Raw genomic sequence first — 13,313 nt, forward strand, 5'->3', positions numbered from 1 at the left:
ATCTTGCTGTCTCATTAGCAGGATGAGCAGAACTAGACGCCAGACCAGCAACGGGTCAGAGATAAGAGTTTGTACCAGGCAGTCCTATCTGAGATGACGCATTTGACACTGTCCGGTTGCATGGAGAATTTTATCACTATTCAAGGTTGTATAGGACAATCGGTCAGACAAAGACAACAACAAAGGTATTGCGCAACTGTTATTATTCCAGCTATGCTTCTACAACCACCAACTCCATTTGAGTTGGGATGCAGTACAAAATATAAATAAAAGCACAATACAATGAGTATTGAAAAGCTTTTCCAACCTATATTCAACTGAATACACTGCAAAGATAAGATAATTAATGCTCAAACTGATTATTTGGGGGGGGGGGGGCAAATATTCACTCAATTTGAACTTGATGCCTGCACGTTCCCATAAAGTTCGGACAGGGGCATGTTTAGGACTGTTGCATCACCTTTCTTTTTAACTACACTCAATAAGCATTTGGCAACCGAGTATACTAACTGTTGAAGCTTTATCGGTGGAATTCTTTCATATAATGCGCCATACATTTTTAATGGGAGACAGGTCTGGACTGCTGGCAGGCCAGTCAAATACTTGCACTCTTTTACTACAAAGCCAAGTTGTTGTAACATATGCACAATGTTACTTGGCTCCGTCTTGCTGAAATATGGAGGGACATCCCTGAAAAAAAAACATTGCTCGGATGGTTAGCAAATCGTATGCTCCAAACCTGTGTGCACCTTTCCACATTAATTACACTTCCACAAATGTGCCAGATCATGTCATGGGCACTAACCTCCATGATTTATAAAAGGTATGTGAAATGTATCCTCATCAGACCACAGCATACTTTTGCACTTTGCGTCAGTCCATTTCAGAAGAGCTCAGGCATAGAGAAGCCGGTAGCGTTTCTGGGTGTTATTTGGCTTTTGCTTCACATGGTAGGTTTTAACTTGTATTTGTAGACGTAACGATGATCGGTATAGTTGACAATCTTTTCAAGTGCTCCTGTCCCTACGTGGCAATATCTTTGATACAATGATGCCAGATTTAATGCAGTGCCTGCCTGAGGGACGGAAGGTCACGGGCATTCAATGTTGATTTTCGTCTTTTCCGCTTCCGTGCAGAGATTTCTGCATATTCCTTTTATCTTTTCATGGTATAATGGACAGTGGATGATGAAATCACTATATTCTTTCCAATTGTATGTTGACAAATGTTGTTGAATTGTTGGACTAGTTGCGAAATGAATCAACAAAACAATAACATTCAGGAATTTGAACATGACATATTTTGCCTTGGTAGTCATCTGAATATAGGTTGAAAGTATTTTGCAAATCATTGTATTTTGGTTGACACAGCATCCCAACTTCATTGGAATTGAAAAAAAAAGGAGGCTAATCTCATCTGTCAGACGCACATCTACGCGCAGTACTTACCTGAAAAAAAATCTACTATATAGAGAGCTCTAGGAGAAGAAAATGTTTTACTCACTTTTAGAGACATGTTTATACATTTAAATTCCTTTTTTTTCTTTGGCTAAAGTGATAATCTATCTATGCAAAATGTCAATCACCTGAGAATAAAAGTGTGATCATCATTCCAATAAATCTTAAACAATGTCCTTCAACTGTTGAAAATGTGTAAACTATGTTTTGATTTCTCTTAGTACAAGATGGCAGGCGAGGTTATTAAATGAATGCACACATCAGGCTCCTCCGGTGTAAAACGTTCTCCATAAATGAAGCTTCGTTTCAGTCACGACTCTACTGCGCCATCTACTGGTGATCGGAAGACATCTGCCACATATTGAAAAAGCTAGTCCTATTGGTTCTAAGGGGAGACAGAAGTAACCTCACAGGTCTGTTTTAAAATTGAACAAAATTGCAAACTTTTTATTAAAAATTGAAATAACATGTTGCAAAGTGCTTCTTTCAGAACCCACCGAAGAATGGTATTGTACAATAAAAGTATTCAGAATATTTTCCAGATAAATGTTTATTTATAGCATAAACGTTTTTTCCCAATTCAATGACAGTCACGTTTTTCTCTAGTATTGCAAAGTTGATACAAGGTTGAAAATATACTGTTTGTGGATATAGTGAAGATGTTCCAAAGTAGTTTAAAAACGTGTGACCTCATAGAAATGACAACTACCGTGGAAATATGTAAAGATGTTTGAAAACATCCCGTTGCTTAGTAAAAGTGCCACCAAATATCGTTCAAAGTTTTACACCTCCCAATCAAAGAAGCCTAACCACAAGGCTTGAAATCAAAATTATGCAACAAATGGATCAAACAAAGAACAGGTGGGGAATGGCCAAGCAATTGCAAAAGGAAGGTCAGCACCATTATGCCATTGGCAAGTCTTGAGAGAAAGCACATGCACAAAGTCATTAGTTATACTGATTAGCATTTGGCAAACAAGCACGTTAAGGTTAATTAGCTCTTAAGACGCCAGGAATGTTGGTACAGTGTTCTTGTGGCCGCTGCCAAAACACCAGTCCTTTTCTGCTGCTCCAAAGCTACAGAAAGTGGCACAGTGATTGTGGGTTAAGTTATCCATCCACATTAAAGAAAAAAAAAAAAAGACAACGATTTGTGCACCAGCAAGGCTTTTGTGACAGAGTACAAAATAAATAACTGTGATAAAAAGATCCTAAGTACAATGTCTGGACAATTTTTTTTTAATGTAAATGTAAGACTGTAAAAATGAAATGCTTCAAGTGTTCAATGTGCATGTTGAAAACAAAGAGCACTCATGAAAATAAGATTGTCTCCCAACAGACTGTGTGGTGAGAAGCTTCCCAAACAGGGAATGTAAAGAGGAATTGCAGCTGGCAAGCAGACAAACCAAACCATCTGACTGAAAGGCTGCCCACTGCAAAAGGAAGTGTTTGCGTATTGATTGCATCAAAAATCCACTGTAGTGTTTTATCCGAGTAGACAACGAAACAACAACGCATCCCCATTAACTTTGGCAATTTACTTCCACGCATCGAAAAAGACAATGTTGTCCCAGGAAGTCAGGTGTTTCGATGTAGAGAGCATCGAGGCAGTTTTACGCTGTAGTTGGACATCAGTCTTATCAGAAGCCAAACTGGTATCTGAGGAGGAGTTAACAGTCCAATAAACTCATCCATGGCTGGTTGTTGGCTGAAGGGTGCTGGTGCTGCTTCTACGCACACACTGCGCGCGTCAGAATTACAGGTACGTATCCTGGTCTGTGCTGCTGAGGCTGTGTGTGGATTGCTGTAGGGGAGTCTCTTTGGCAGGTGGGAGGTTTGCAGAAGGCACGTGGCCCTGGTGAATTGGGTCGGCTTGAGTCTGTGGTACAGTCTCTGGGGCCTTGCTGAGCAGTGGAGGCGGGGCTGGTGGATAAGACGGTGGGGGTGGCGTGGCGTTGGGAAGAGGGTAAGGGTTTGGAATCACCTCAGGGAACTGCGATTTCTTCAGGGTTTTCTTTCTGCTCTTGTGCTCTTTGCCCTTCTTCAGCAGCGGGCTAAGCTCCGCCTCTTCCAGTAAAATGGTGGGGTGCTGCTGGAGGTCCTGGCGCCTCGGGGGATCAGCCAGCATGATGAGTCGAGCGCCGTGCATCCTCGGAGGAGATTTGAAATTGAGCTCGCCACGGCTCTTCCTCCAGCGCTTTAGCTGGGTGTGATGTTCTCGTTCCACGTCTCGCGCCGTAATTGGCACTTCCAAGATCTATGTCAGGAAGACACGCGTCATTCGGATACAGATGAGTCATTGAGATCATTTTCCAAAGAATAGACGCGCCCTTTATGGGAAATACAGTAAGTGCCAGCCATGTCTGGTCTTTGTGCTAAACGTTACAACTGAATAAGTGAATGCTGAAGTGCTCTGGCAGGGTCAGCAGCGGTCAACTCATACAGACAGCTTATTATAAAGACTGGATGAGCCCTTTTGGATGTGAACCCCCCCACCCCCCCTTTTATGTGCTGCAGTCCGTTAAGTCACTAAGATCCATTCTCTAAGGGCTGTGTACGTTCTGCCCTGTCTGACATGCAGCTACAGATCACAATTCTGGACTGGAATGACAGCAACAGTCACAGTTCAAAGGTGACAACTTCACATTTCGGTACATTTCCACCCTGCGTAAATGTAGAAAAACTTAAGTTAACTTAAGACAATGTTTATATTAGAGAGAATTCACCAGTTATTCTGAAGCGAGTAGACTGGCATGTCAGTCATGTGATTCATACCAAAAAAAAAAAAAAAAAGGCCCTCAATTTTGTGCAAGCACTTACTCAAGAGTCAGCTATAATTACTGTCATTTCTTTTGAGTTGATGCATGCTGCAATGGAGCTATATTCTAAGTTCAAAGCGCTGTCCGCAAGCTCGTCTGTTGGGGACCAGTATACAGTGGCTCAACTTCTCTCTTTCTTTCCATGACTTTCTATGACTTCATTCGGTGAGTTCATCATGTGTGGGATTGTGTGCATTTGTATGGTAATGACTGAGTGAGTTTCCAGTAGTTCTATTGCACAGATGATCCAACACCCACTTTGCTGACTTTCTCCAATGAATTATTTGTCTTGAACCTTGCACTACCTGAGTTGATGGTAACGAAAGGATAATCACTTAGAGTTACTATGCTTTGATAGTTTCATCCACTTTGATGTGGTATTAGAAAAAGACTGAGCGCTAATCATACAGACTCAATAATGTTGCTGCTTTTACCTCTCGCACGAGGAAACCCTCCTGCATGTATCGAGGCTCCACAGCTCGGAGAAGCTCCATGGTTTCATATTGGCCCTGGCAGGCCTTCAGCTTCTCACGACTTCCCAGCATGCACTTTAACAGCACCAAGCCGACTCTGAAGATTATTTTCACACCTGATTTTAACAAGAAAAAGACAAAGTCTGGTCGTTATTCATCGGAGTTTCTTGTGAAATATATTTTTTTTTCCAACAGCACAGTCTTTAAACTTTTTTTTGTTCTTAATTTTCTGTGTTTAATTTAAAAAAAACATTCTTAAATAATCATGAGGTGGTACAGCATATGCAAACACTACTTAAGCCATTTTAGCCAGTTGTTCAGCCAAATTACTTTGATAACTTGTGTAAAGTGGCTCTTCCTTGTATATTTACTCTGTGTTCTGAGCATTGGTCGGTCCAAGGAATGCTGCTGGCCCAATTGTTCTTATGTCGGCAAAGAAAATCCCAGCTGCAGTAAAAGATGATCTTTAAAAATAGGGCTAGGTTAATAGGGCTTATTAGGTTATGCTATTTAGAACGTGCAACAACTTATCCAAAGATTTTAGTCAATTTAGGTGCATACAGTCGGCTCCATAAATATTGTGACGTTGACAGGATTTTAAATTAATTAAGATGGGTTATAACTAGACTAACTTTCAGCTTTAATTTGAGGATATGTCCATCGAAATCAGGTAAACGGGGTAGGAATTACAACAGTTTGTCCCTCTGTCTTTTTAAGCCGTGATGTATGATTCTGTCCCTCGCTAGACTGGAGAAAATCCTAAACAGGAATGATTACGCTATACGTTGTATTATCACGGCAGTCTAGAAAATGAATCGTTCCAATAAAAATACATCAAATGCCGCAAATATATCAAACATTCTTGCATATGATGGGTGGATGTACAATTCGGAGAGTTACCGTCACAGAGGAACATGTCCCAGACACGCAACACGGAGGCCCATGGCAACGTTCGAGAGAAGGCACACATAAACCATTCAGTCATGTAGAGGATGGGGTCAATCTTGTGTTTCTCCAAATGGCGGAAGGCTAGTGGAGAGACGCGTCGCAGCAAAGCAAAAAGGATCTCTCCATCCAACTGTATAGCTTCCTAAGAGACACAGAGAGGAGAACCATTAACGTGGGGATTGGAAACCAAGTGCTCCTCTGCATAAGCGTGTGGATGTTCCACGATTAAAAACCAGTCCAGTCACATCATGTTGCTGCACGTTTTAGAAAGACAATAGAGATTACATAACATCATCTTGATGAACAATAAATCCTGTTTCCACTTGAGAACAAAAATCACCGTTCATGTGATATCAAAAGGTAGGATTCATCATCCATAAACCACATTCTTGTTCCACAATTACATTGTGACCATGCTTCTTGGTGTCGGGCTGATTCAGATCAAGTATTGTGTCAGCCTACAAGATACAAGCTGTACTCTTGTTTCAGTCATAATCACATCTGTTGCGCAGTGTCTTTCTCACCAGGCCGGGGCTGTAGTAGCCGGGAAGGTATTTCTCACATATTTGTACCAGCCCCCAGAAGGCATCCTGTAGGAAATAGACAATCAGGTCAGGCAACCAAATTTTTTACAGTGGTACCTCTACTTACGAAATTAATTGGTTCTGCAAGACATTTCTTAACTCGAAAATTTTGTAAGTACAGTAGACGCGTTTTCCATGTAAATGCCCTAATCCGTTCCAAGCCCCCCCACCCCCATTCAGACATAAATGTTTTCTAAAGCATAAAAATGCATCCAAATATGTAACAAATACATGTTACAATTAGATTATTGAACAATAAATGAGAGTTGTGCATAATGTAAAAAACAAAGAAAAGAGGAAAGAATAAAAATAGTCATTTAACTTTTAACTGCAATCTCATCGTTTTTTTGTATCTCTTTAGTTCTCTCTCAGAAGTGGTTTTTGCCTGGCGTTTTATAAAGAACTGATCCAAGGACGTTTGCTTTTGTCGGCTTTGAACAATCCTTCGAAAATGTCCAAGGCAAACATCAACATAGTCAGCGATCGCCCGACTGGTGAACACTTTTTTCTGGGCGATTCACATTTACGTAAAACTAGCGGAACGCCACATGGCCCGAGGGGCGAATGACGAGGACACTGCATAGGCACATTTCTATTTATCTATCTACACACACAGTCACATACGGTAGAGGTCCCTCTTAGCCAATGGGATGTCAGGAAGATGCTAGGTAATAGCCAATGGCAGAACAGTTATAAGTGCGTTGCGTTCAGGGAGCTCGGAGCTGCTACTAGCAGCCTATACTTTTTTATTTTTACTTTTAATATCTTGAAATTTCTTTCGGAACAAGAGGCAATATTTTCCTGTTGAGGCGTTTCGTAACTTGAACATTTCGTATAAAGAGACGTTCGTAAGTAGAGGTACCACTGTAGATGAGACATTTGATATTTTCATGTTATTTTCGACACCGCTTCTTCTGTACAGGGTCGCTTCATAAGATGTGAGCTTTCATTTTCAAGAAAGCCACAGTAGTGACACGTGACTTCAATGTGTTTCCCTTCTTTCTATAGGAGAGCAGAATGTGGTGTTTTTAGGATGTCATCAAGCAAATTACATCCACGTGTTATTCCCAACTCTCGCATTTAGAGAAGGCGTATCAAACTCATTTTTAGTTACGGTTTCACGCAGAGGGCCATTATGGCTGTGAAACCATACAAATGTTTAATCTCCGCATATTACTGTATTACATATACACCACAACTAGCTTGGAAATCACGTCAGGGATAATAGTTTGTTCAGGATTGTTCAAAATACCGTAAAAAGGGGCTTGGTAACAAAAATCACTTGCAATATCTCTCTTTTGTTTTACATATGACATTGGGAAATTTTGGATGAGATTTCTGCAACAAACATTGAAGTTGACGCACGAGATTTGGTTCTGCAGGCCACAAAAAATTAAGTTGCAGACGAATTCGACCCCCGGTCCTAGAGTTTGACACCTGTGATTTACAGTGACAAAAAGAATCTGATCAGAATCAGGATTCTCGAGCCTGCATTATTGATATTGGCATCAGATATGAAAAAGTGTTATCGAGCCACGCCTAAAATAGATCTGCAAAAAATAGGTTTGTTCAAATTTCAAAGACATTCATCACAAACACGGATTGGTCCCTTCATTACTACCCCTGAGCAGTGTAATAAATCTCCAATACTGCACAAGAATTTGGCCTGGCTGTCAGAGAAGTATTAAATGTACGTTTATTGCTTGCTGTTCTCGTGTCCCGAAAGTAAACTGTACAACACACTTTTTTACGCTTAGAAGAAGTGGGAGGTCGGTGATTAATCTCAATGGAGTACATTGTGATTACAGTGACAACCAATGGGGGCTGTAAATAATGTTGACATGCAGCTGGGAAATACATTAGCTCAGGGGTCAGCAAGGGGCACAAGGTAGCCCTCAAGGACCATGTGAGTAGCCCGAGGGTCTGTTCTAACAAGAGCTCACCAGTCATGGGGACAGTGTGAATTTTTAGGAAGGCTGTAAAAGTACTCATTCGAAAATGTGAACACTGGCAGAGATTTATAAAAATAAAGTTGTGCCTGATGATATTTATCTGTTTCATAATTATTCTGAGGAAGTCATTAACATGAGCAATGTCTTCGCACTACAGTAATGATTACCACCAGTTACAGTGATCCCTCGCTATTTCGTGGTTCGTTTATCGCGGATTCAGTGCATCTCGGATTTTTTTAAACATATAAAAAAGATTTTTTTTTTTTTTTTAAATATACATGGAGTACAGTACTGTATATGTTGCTCTATGTGACTCGCTGTTGTTTTGCAGCTTCTCGCGGACTGTTCGCGGACTTTTTTTTTTAACCTGTATATGTTAATTGGTCGCTACTTCGCGGATTTTCATTTCTCGCGGGTGGTTTTGGTTCCCATTATCCACGATAAACGAGGGATTACTGTATTAATTCCGTATAAAAAGTGATTTGAGCAAATGTGTGATTTGAACCCAACCACAGTAGTAGCATTCACATGAGTCAGTACCGAAAAAGCAGCACTCAGTTTCAAAAAGGCTCGGGACCCCTGCATTAGTCTTCTCGGTTACCAAAAAAACTGTTTTGTCCAGAATTATTGAAGTGGGGTCGGAACGTGAAGAAGAGATACTGATGAGATGAGCTCCCTGAGCAAACTTAGCACTGCTTCCACCTCCACAGCACTGGATGGCTCAAGGTTATATTAAATCTGAGCTGTGCAATAAAAATATTTTGTTTAAAAGACCGTGATGAAGGACAGCACCGTCATATGAATGGTTAATGTTTGTATGAGTTAGGAAGTGAAGTGTGGGAGTGATGTACCTCAGCAGGCATGTGCATGAGTAACACAGCAGCAATGGGAGCCTGCGCTTGACAGTATCCCTCCTCTGGTCTGTACAGAGTGTAGGCCTTCAGAACACGGAAAAGATCCTTCTGCCTATGGACAGATTCACAACAGTGGTCACAACCACGTACCAAACTGGAATTTTTGTGCACGTCCCTTCTGGTCTGGGGTCTTACCCGTGTCCTCCCCGTGACACAAACATCTCGTGGAATGGAAACTGTCGATGGAGATCTTTCTCAATCACGTCGCTCCATTTGGGATCCCCTGGCTGGCTATCCAACTCCTAAAATGAGACACATGGAGGAGGCTGTAAGTCTGGTTTTGTACAATGTGGCTACCCAAGAAATAAGTCATCCAACTTCAATAAACACTTTCTACGAAAACACACTAAGCGCTCAAACAACAAATTAAAAATAAAATTGGGGTGGGGGGATGTTCACTCATGCTACATTTTCGGAACTATTTGTATTGAAATTGAAACACGACATGAGACCAAGGATAGAGTGGAAGTGAAAGGAGGATGTCCCCGACCTGAAACTTTCCTTGGTTTTGCTCTTTCTTGCCCTTTCCTCCTGAAAGGTAGAGCCACGCACGGCCTCGGAGAGAGGGAGGAATTCCTTTCTGGCTTCGAAGCCTCACCTGGACCACGGTGAAATATGGGGTCACAAAATACAGCACGACAAAATAGAAAAGTGCAACCAATGGTACACGTTTGTCACACTAGCCGTTCAAAGAACGAATGAACAACATCAAAAGGCAATAAGAACGTAGCTTGCATGTTACTTGTGCAGCGTGATCATGTCACCATGCACAAGTCCGTGTTGACAGAAGTGACAGAAAAATTCCAAAAATGCATTTAATGACACTCTGCACAACACAAGTTGTATTGCGGGATCAGAAAACAATGACTTTACTTCCTGAAATTCGCAGCAGGTGAACTATCGGCATTATCTCCACAATGAGCAAATAAAGTCATTGTTCTGTGCAATCGAATTTGGTTGTTGTAGTCTCGGACAAACAGTCTATATACACAGAGGTTTGTTTGGACAATGTCTTCTATCAAGTCAGTTGAGCCCCACCCTAAACATGACTCTAAACTGCTTTTGTCACAAGGTGTGTATTGTGTGGAAGGGATAGGTCAAGTTCTTCCCTACTGCTGACTCATAAAAATGAGGCCAAGTTGCAGCAATGTGTTAGATTGCTTTACAGTCTCTCTCACTCAGTCAACTCTCAGTAAAAGGCAGTAAGTAAAACATTCATGTGATTACAGAATATGCTATTTTATGCACTGCATATGTGCTCATTATACACATTTACCATTTATTGTATCACTTTCACAATGAAATTGTCAATCTTTTTTTATTATTATAATATATACCGGAATATAAAATGCTGGTTGTGATATTTAATGCAACTTTTGCTGTACCAGTGAAACCTCAAATACAATTCATTCTCTAATTCAGTTTTCCTCGATGAAATAGTTGAAAGTGAATTTATTTGATCCAGGGTTAGTGTTGGAATTATGAAACTGTCAGCAATTTCGCAGGCAAGGCTTTGTAACTAACAGTTAACATAAGGTAACCACTGCATTATAAATAACGCCCTCTTTAAAGGCCGCTAACAGACCCATAATGGAGCAGTAAAGGCCCATATATCTCACCGAGTGATGAAGGTTTGCAAGTGTGTTTGCACCTAGCGAATGTTGGGTTTTTTTCGTCAGGGTTTGTTCTAGGTCACAAAGAGTTTCAGACATTCGCCAACAATTTTAATGGTCTCTAACAGTTTTTCTAGTCGCACAGAAATTTTGAACATGTTCAAAATTTTTATAGTGATGAGAAAAACTGTTCGTGACCATTAAAACTGCTAAGGAACGAACATCTTTGCAACATGGAATGAACTCTGACGAAAAATAAACATTCGTTATGCACGCATACTTGCAAACCTTTGCCACTCAGTGAGATACGGCACTTACAGTTATTTACAGTGTCGCCTAATGACATTTTGAAGGTATTGTTGAAATCAATAAGAGTATTGTGAAAATGTACGCCAGGGTTTCATAAATATCAATATGAATGTCGTGGTTGTTGAATGTTACTTCTGATATACTAAGCAGCTAGACAATTTCCTTGACAGTGGTCATCAAACTTTTTCCAAATAACACTGCAACAAAAATTTTAAATGATTTAAAAAAATTAACACCCGAGTGTTGGTTGAAAAAACAGTCACTGAGAGTATATGGCATAAATATTTGGCCCCCTGCTGGCCTCTTAAAATAAATAAACAAACTCTAGAAAATATGACAGTATGGAGATCACATTTGCAAAGATATCGGCGGTACAATAAACTTTTAGAAAAGCCGTTTTGATGGCTTGCCTCAAGTGAACCACAGGACGTTTTATGCTTCGACAGTTTAGACATTTTTTTTGTCCTACTTTATTGAATCTCTTGATCATCCACTTGTCCCAGTGATTGAGCATATCCAACCACTTCACCTCCCTCTGCCTGAGCACTGCTGTAGGCACATCCTGAGCCCTGGAGACACACAAAAGAGAACATGTATCATTTCACTTCTTCTAAACACATGTTCCTCGTTTAAACAAATTGAACTATAAAAGGGTTTAAGTAAGCATTAAGTGATCGTCAGTTATACAGTATGAACATCCACAGTCAGCAGTTAAAAGCAAAAGCTTTGAATGGAAGGGAGTTGTGCTTGTGTCACTTAACAGTTGATTTTTATGGTCGTGTGAGTGCAAGTTTGAGAATTAGCACCATTTATTTAGATCTAGGATGTTTAATAGCATACTTTACGAGTGGCAGTATTTGCCCAATTCGAGTACGTATATACAAGCGTCCACACTAAAATAGACCCACATTAAAAGCTTCAGTTGAATAAAATATAAGCAGATCAAGCATAATATTGAGGGAGGTCTGATGTTTTTTCAAACTATACAATTACCTCATCAACTAAAGTGCGTAATTGAAGGCTCACACTGCTTCAAAGGAGCTACTTTTAGGCACTCCTCTTTGATTTACAGCGGCTAATAGAACATGTAGATCGTAATGTTTTTGTAACAAATATGGATCCCTCAATAAAACGCCGTACACTTGAAACTTATTACCAGGAAAACAGTACAGTTACAACAACCAACCGATCTTGAGAAATCCACTGTTGGCTCGACATTCTATGTTCCGGGGAAAAAACACAGGGTATAATAACGACATTGTGCCACGCAGCTCGTGGGTCGAGGAATCCAGGCAGCACACGCACAATTCTAGATAAATGACATTTTCTGCACCTTGTTCTCGTGTATTTATGGTTTAAATGACCATAAACACCATGCATGTTATTTAAAGCACAAGCCGGCGACCAAGTAGAATTAAAATGCCACTTACGACTCCTCCGTGTACTGTTGCGCTCCGCCAATAAATCCATATTTGTCGGTTTGTTTATCGCTGGTGAAACCATTGATCTCGGAGTCGGACCCCAGTGAACTTTCGTCGTCGATGTGACTGCTGCTGAGGGTCCGGATGCTCCTTGTGTCCACCGAGCGACGGCCGTTCTCCGTATTGGCCATGTTAGCGTCGACAGCTAGCAGGCTAGCGAAGTTGGCCAACGTCAGCGAGGCTGTTGACAAGCCCAAGTCAGAAATTGCTCCTTAAGCATATACCACGTTCGAGTCAAACATCATCGACGCCATTTGCTTATTCATAGAAATGAAAAATTCACTTCTACTCTTCCCTCGCTAACCATTAACAGGCGCCACACCGTAACAACACAAGCCAGAAAATAGACGTCAGGTCGGACTAACAGAAAAGCGAGTTAACGTAAAATCAACTGCAATCCGACGTTTAGCGTTAGCTAACTGGCATGCTAAAGCAAACTTACGTTAACAGCTCGGGACTCGAACCCTCAGTATTCCTACACGGATGCCACCGTCCACTGCCGTTATGGTGTACTTCATTGCCAGGGGAACAAACTAACGAAAGTAGATCATTGAAATGTCAACAGCCAACAGTGATGGCTGAGCTCGACGTCCTGTCAAATTTTGCTTCGACCAGCAGTCTTGTCCAGCGGTGCGAATGATTTGTCTTGGGATAGCAATGCTAATGTTACTCCTAGTGGCTTCTATTGTTACTACCATCTGTAAACGGGAGGGGGGGGGGCGCCCCCCTGACAAATTTTTTGAAGTACAGTACTGTATTCTGC

General features: G+C 41.0%; 1 protein-coding gene across 1 annotated transcript; it reads right to left on the minus strand.

The window, feature by feature from the left end:
• Nucleotides 1–1,989: 1,989 nt before the first annotated feature.
• On the minus strand, nt 1,990–13,221 carry LOC109511074 (TBC1 domain family member 10A-like). The gene is made up of 10 exons (XM_019861825.1): nt 12,993–13,221; nt 12,500–12,731; nt 11,539–11,638; nt 9,638–9,745; nt 9,283–9,389; nt 9,085–9,199; nt 6,222–6,287; nt 5,650–5,839; nt 4,711–4,865; nt 1,990–3,714 (listed from the first exon to the last, which is right to left on the minus strand). The coding sequence occupies exons 2-10, from the start codon at nt 12,679–12,681 to the stop codon at nt 3,214–3,216; spliced, it is 1,524 nt and encodes a 507-aa protein (XP_019717384.1). The 5' UTR covers nt 12,682–12,731; nt 12,993–13,221; the 3' UTR covers nt 1,990–3,213.
• Between the last annotated feature and the right edge of the window lie 92 nt (nt 13,222–13,313).

This window comes from Hippocampus comes, unplaced genomic scaffold (assembly GCF_001891065.2).
Source record: "Hippocampus comes isolate QL1 unplaced genomic scaffold, H_comes_QL1_v1.1 scaffold147, whole genome shotgun sequence".
NCBI lineage: Eukaryota > Metazoa > Chordata > Actinopteri > Syngnathiformes > Syngnathidae > Hippocampus > Hippocampus comes.

What these genes read in the sequence shown, in the direction of transcription:
- LOC109511074 (XM_019861825.1), bottom strand. Translation starts at nt 12,681, where the DNA reads ATGGCCAATACGGAGAACGGCCGTCGCTCGGTGGACACAAGGAGCATC. An exon ending in GGACATGTTCCTCTGTGACG is followed by an intron (nt 4,866 to 5,649) that starts GTAACTCTCCGA and finishes TGTTAAAATCAG; the next exon opens with GTGTGAAAATAATCTTCAGA. An exon ending in AGGGTTTCCTCGTGCGAGAG is followed by an intron (nt 3,715 to 4,710) that starts GTAAAAGCAGCA and finishes TTCCTGACATAG; the next exon opens with ATCTTGGAAGTGCCAATTAC.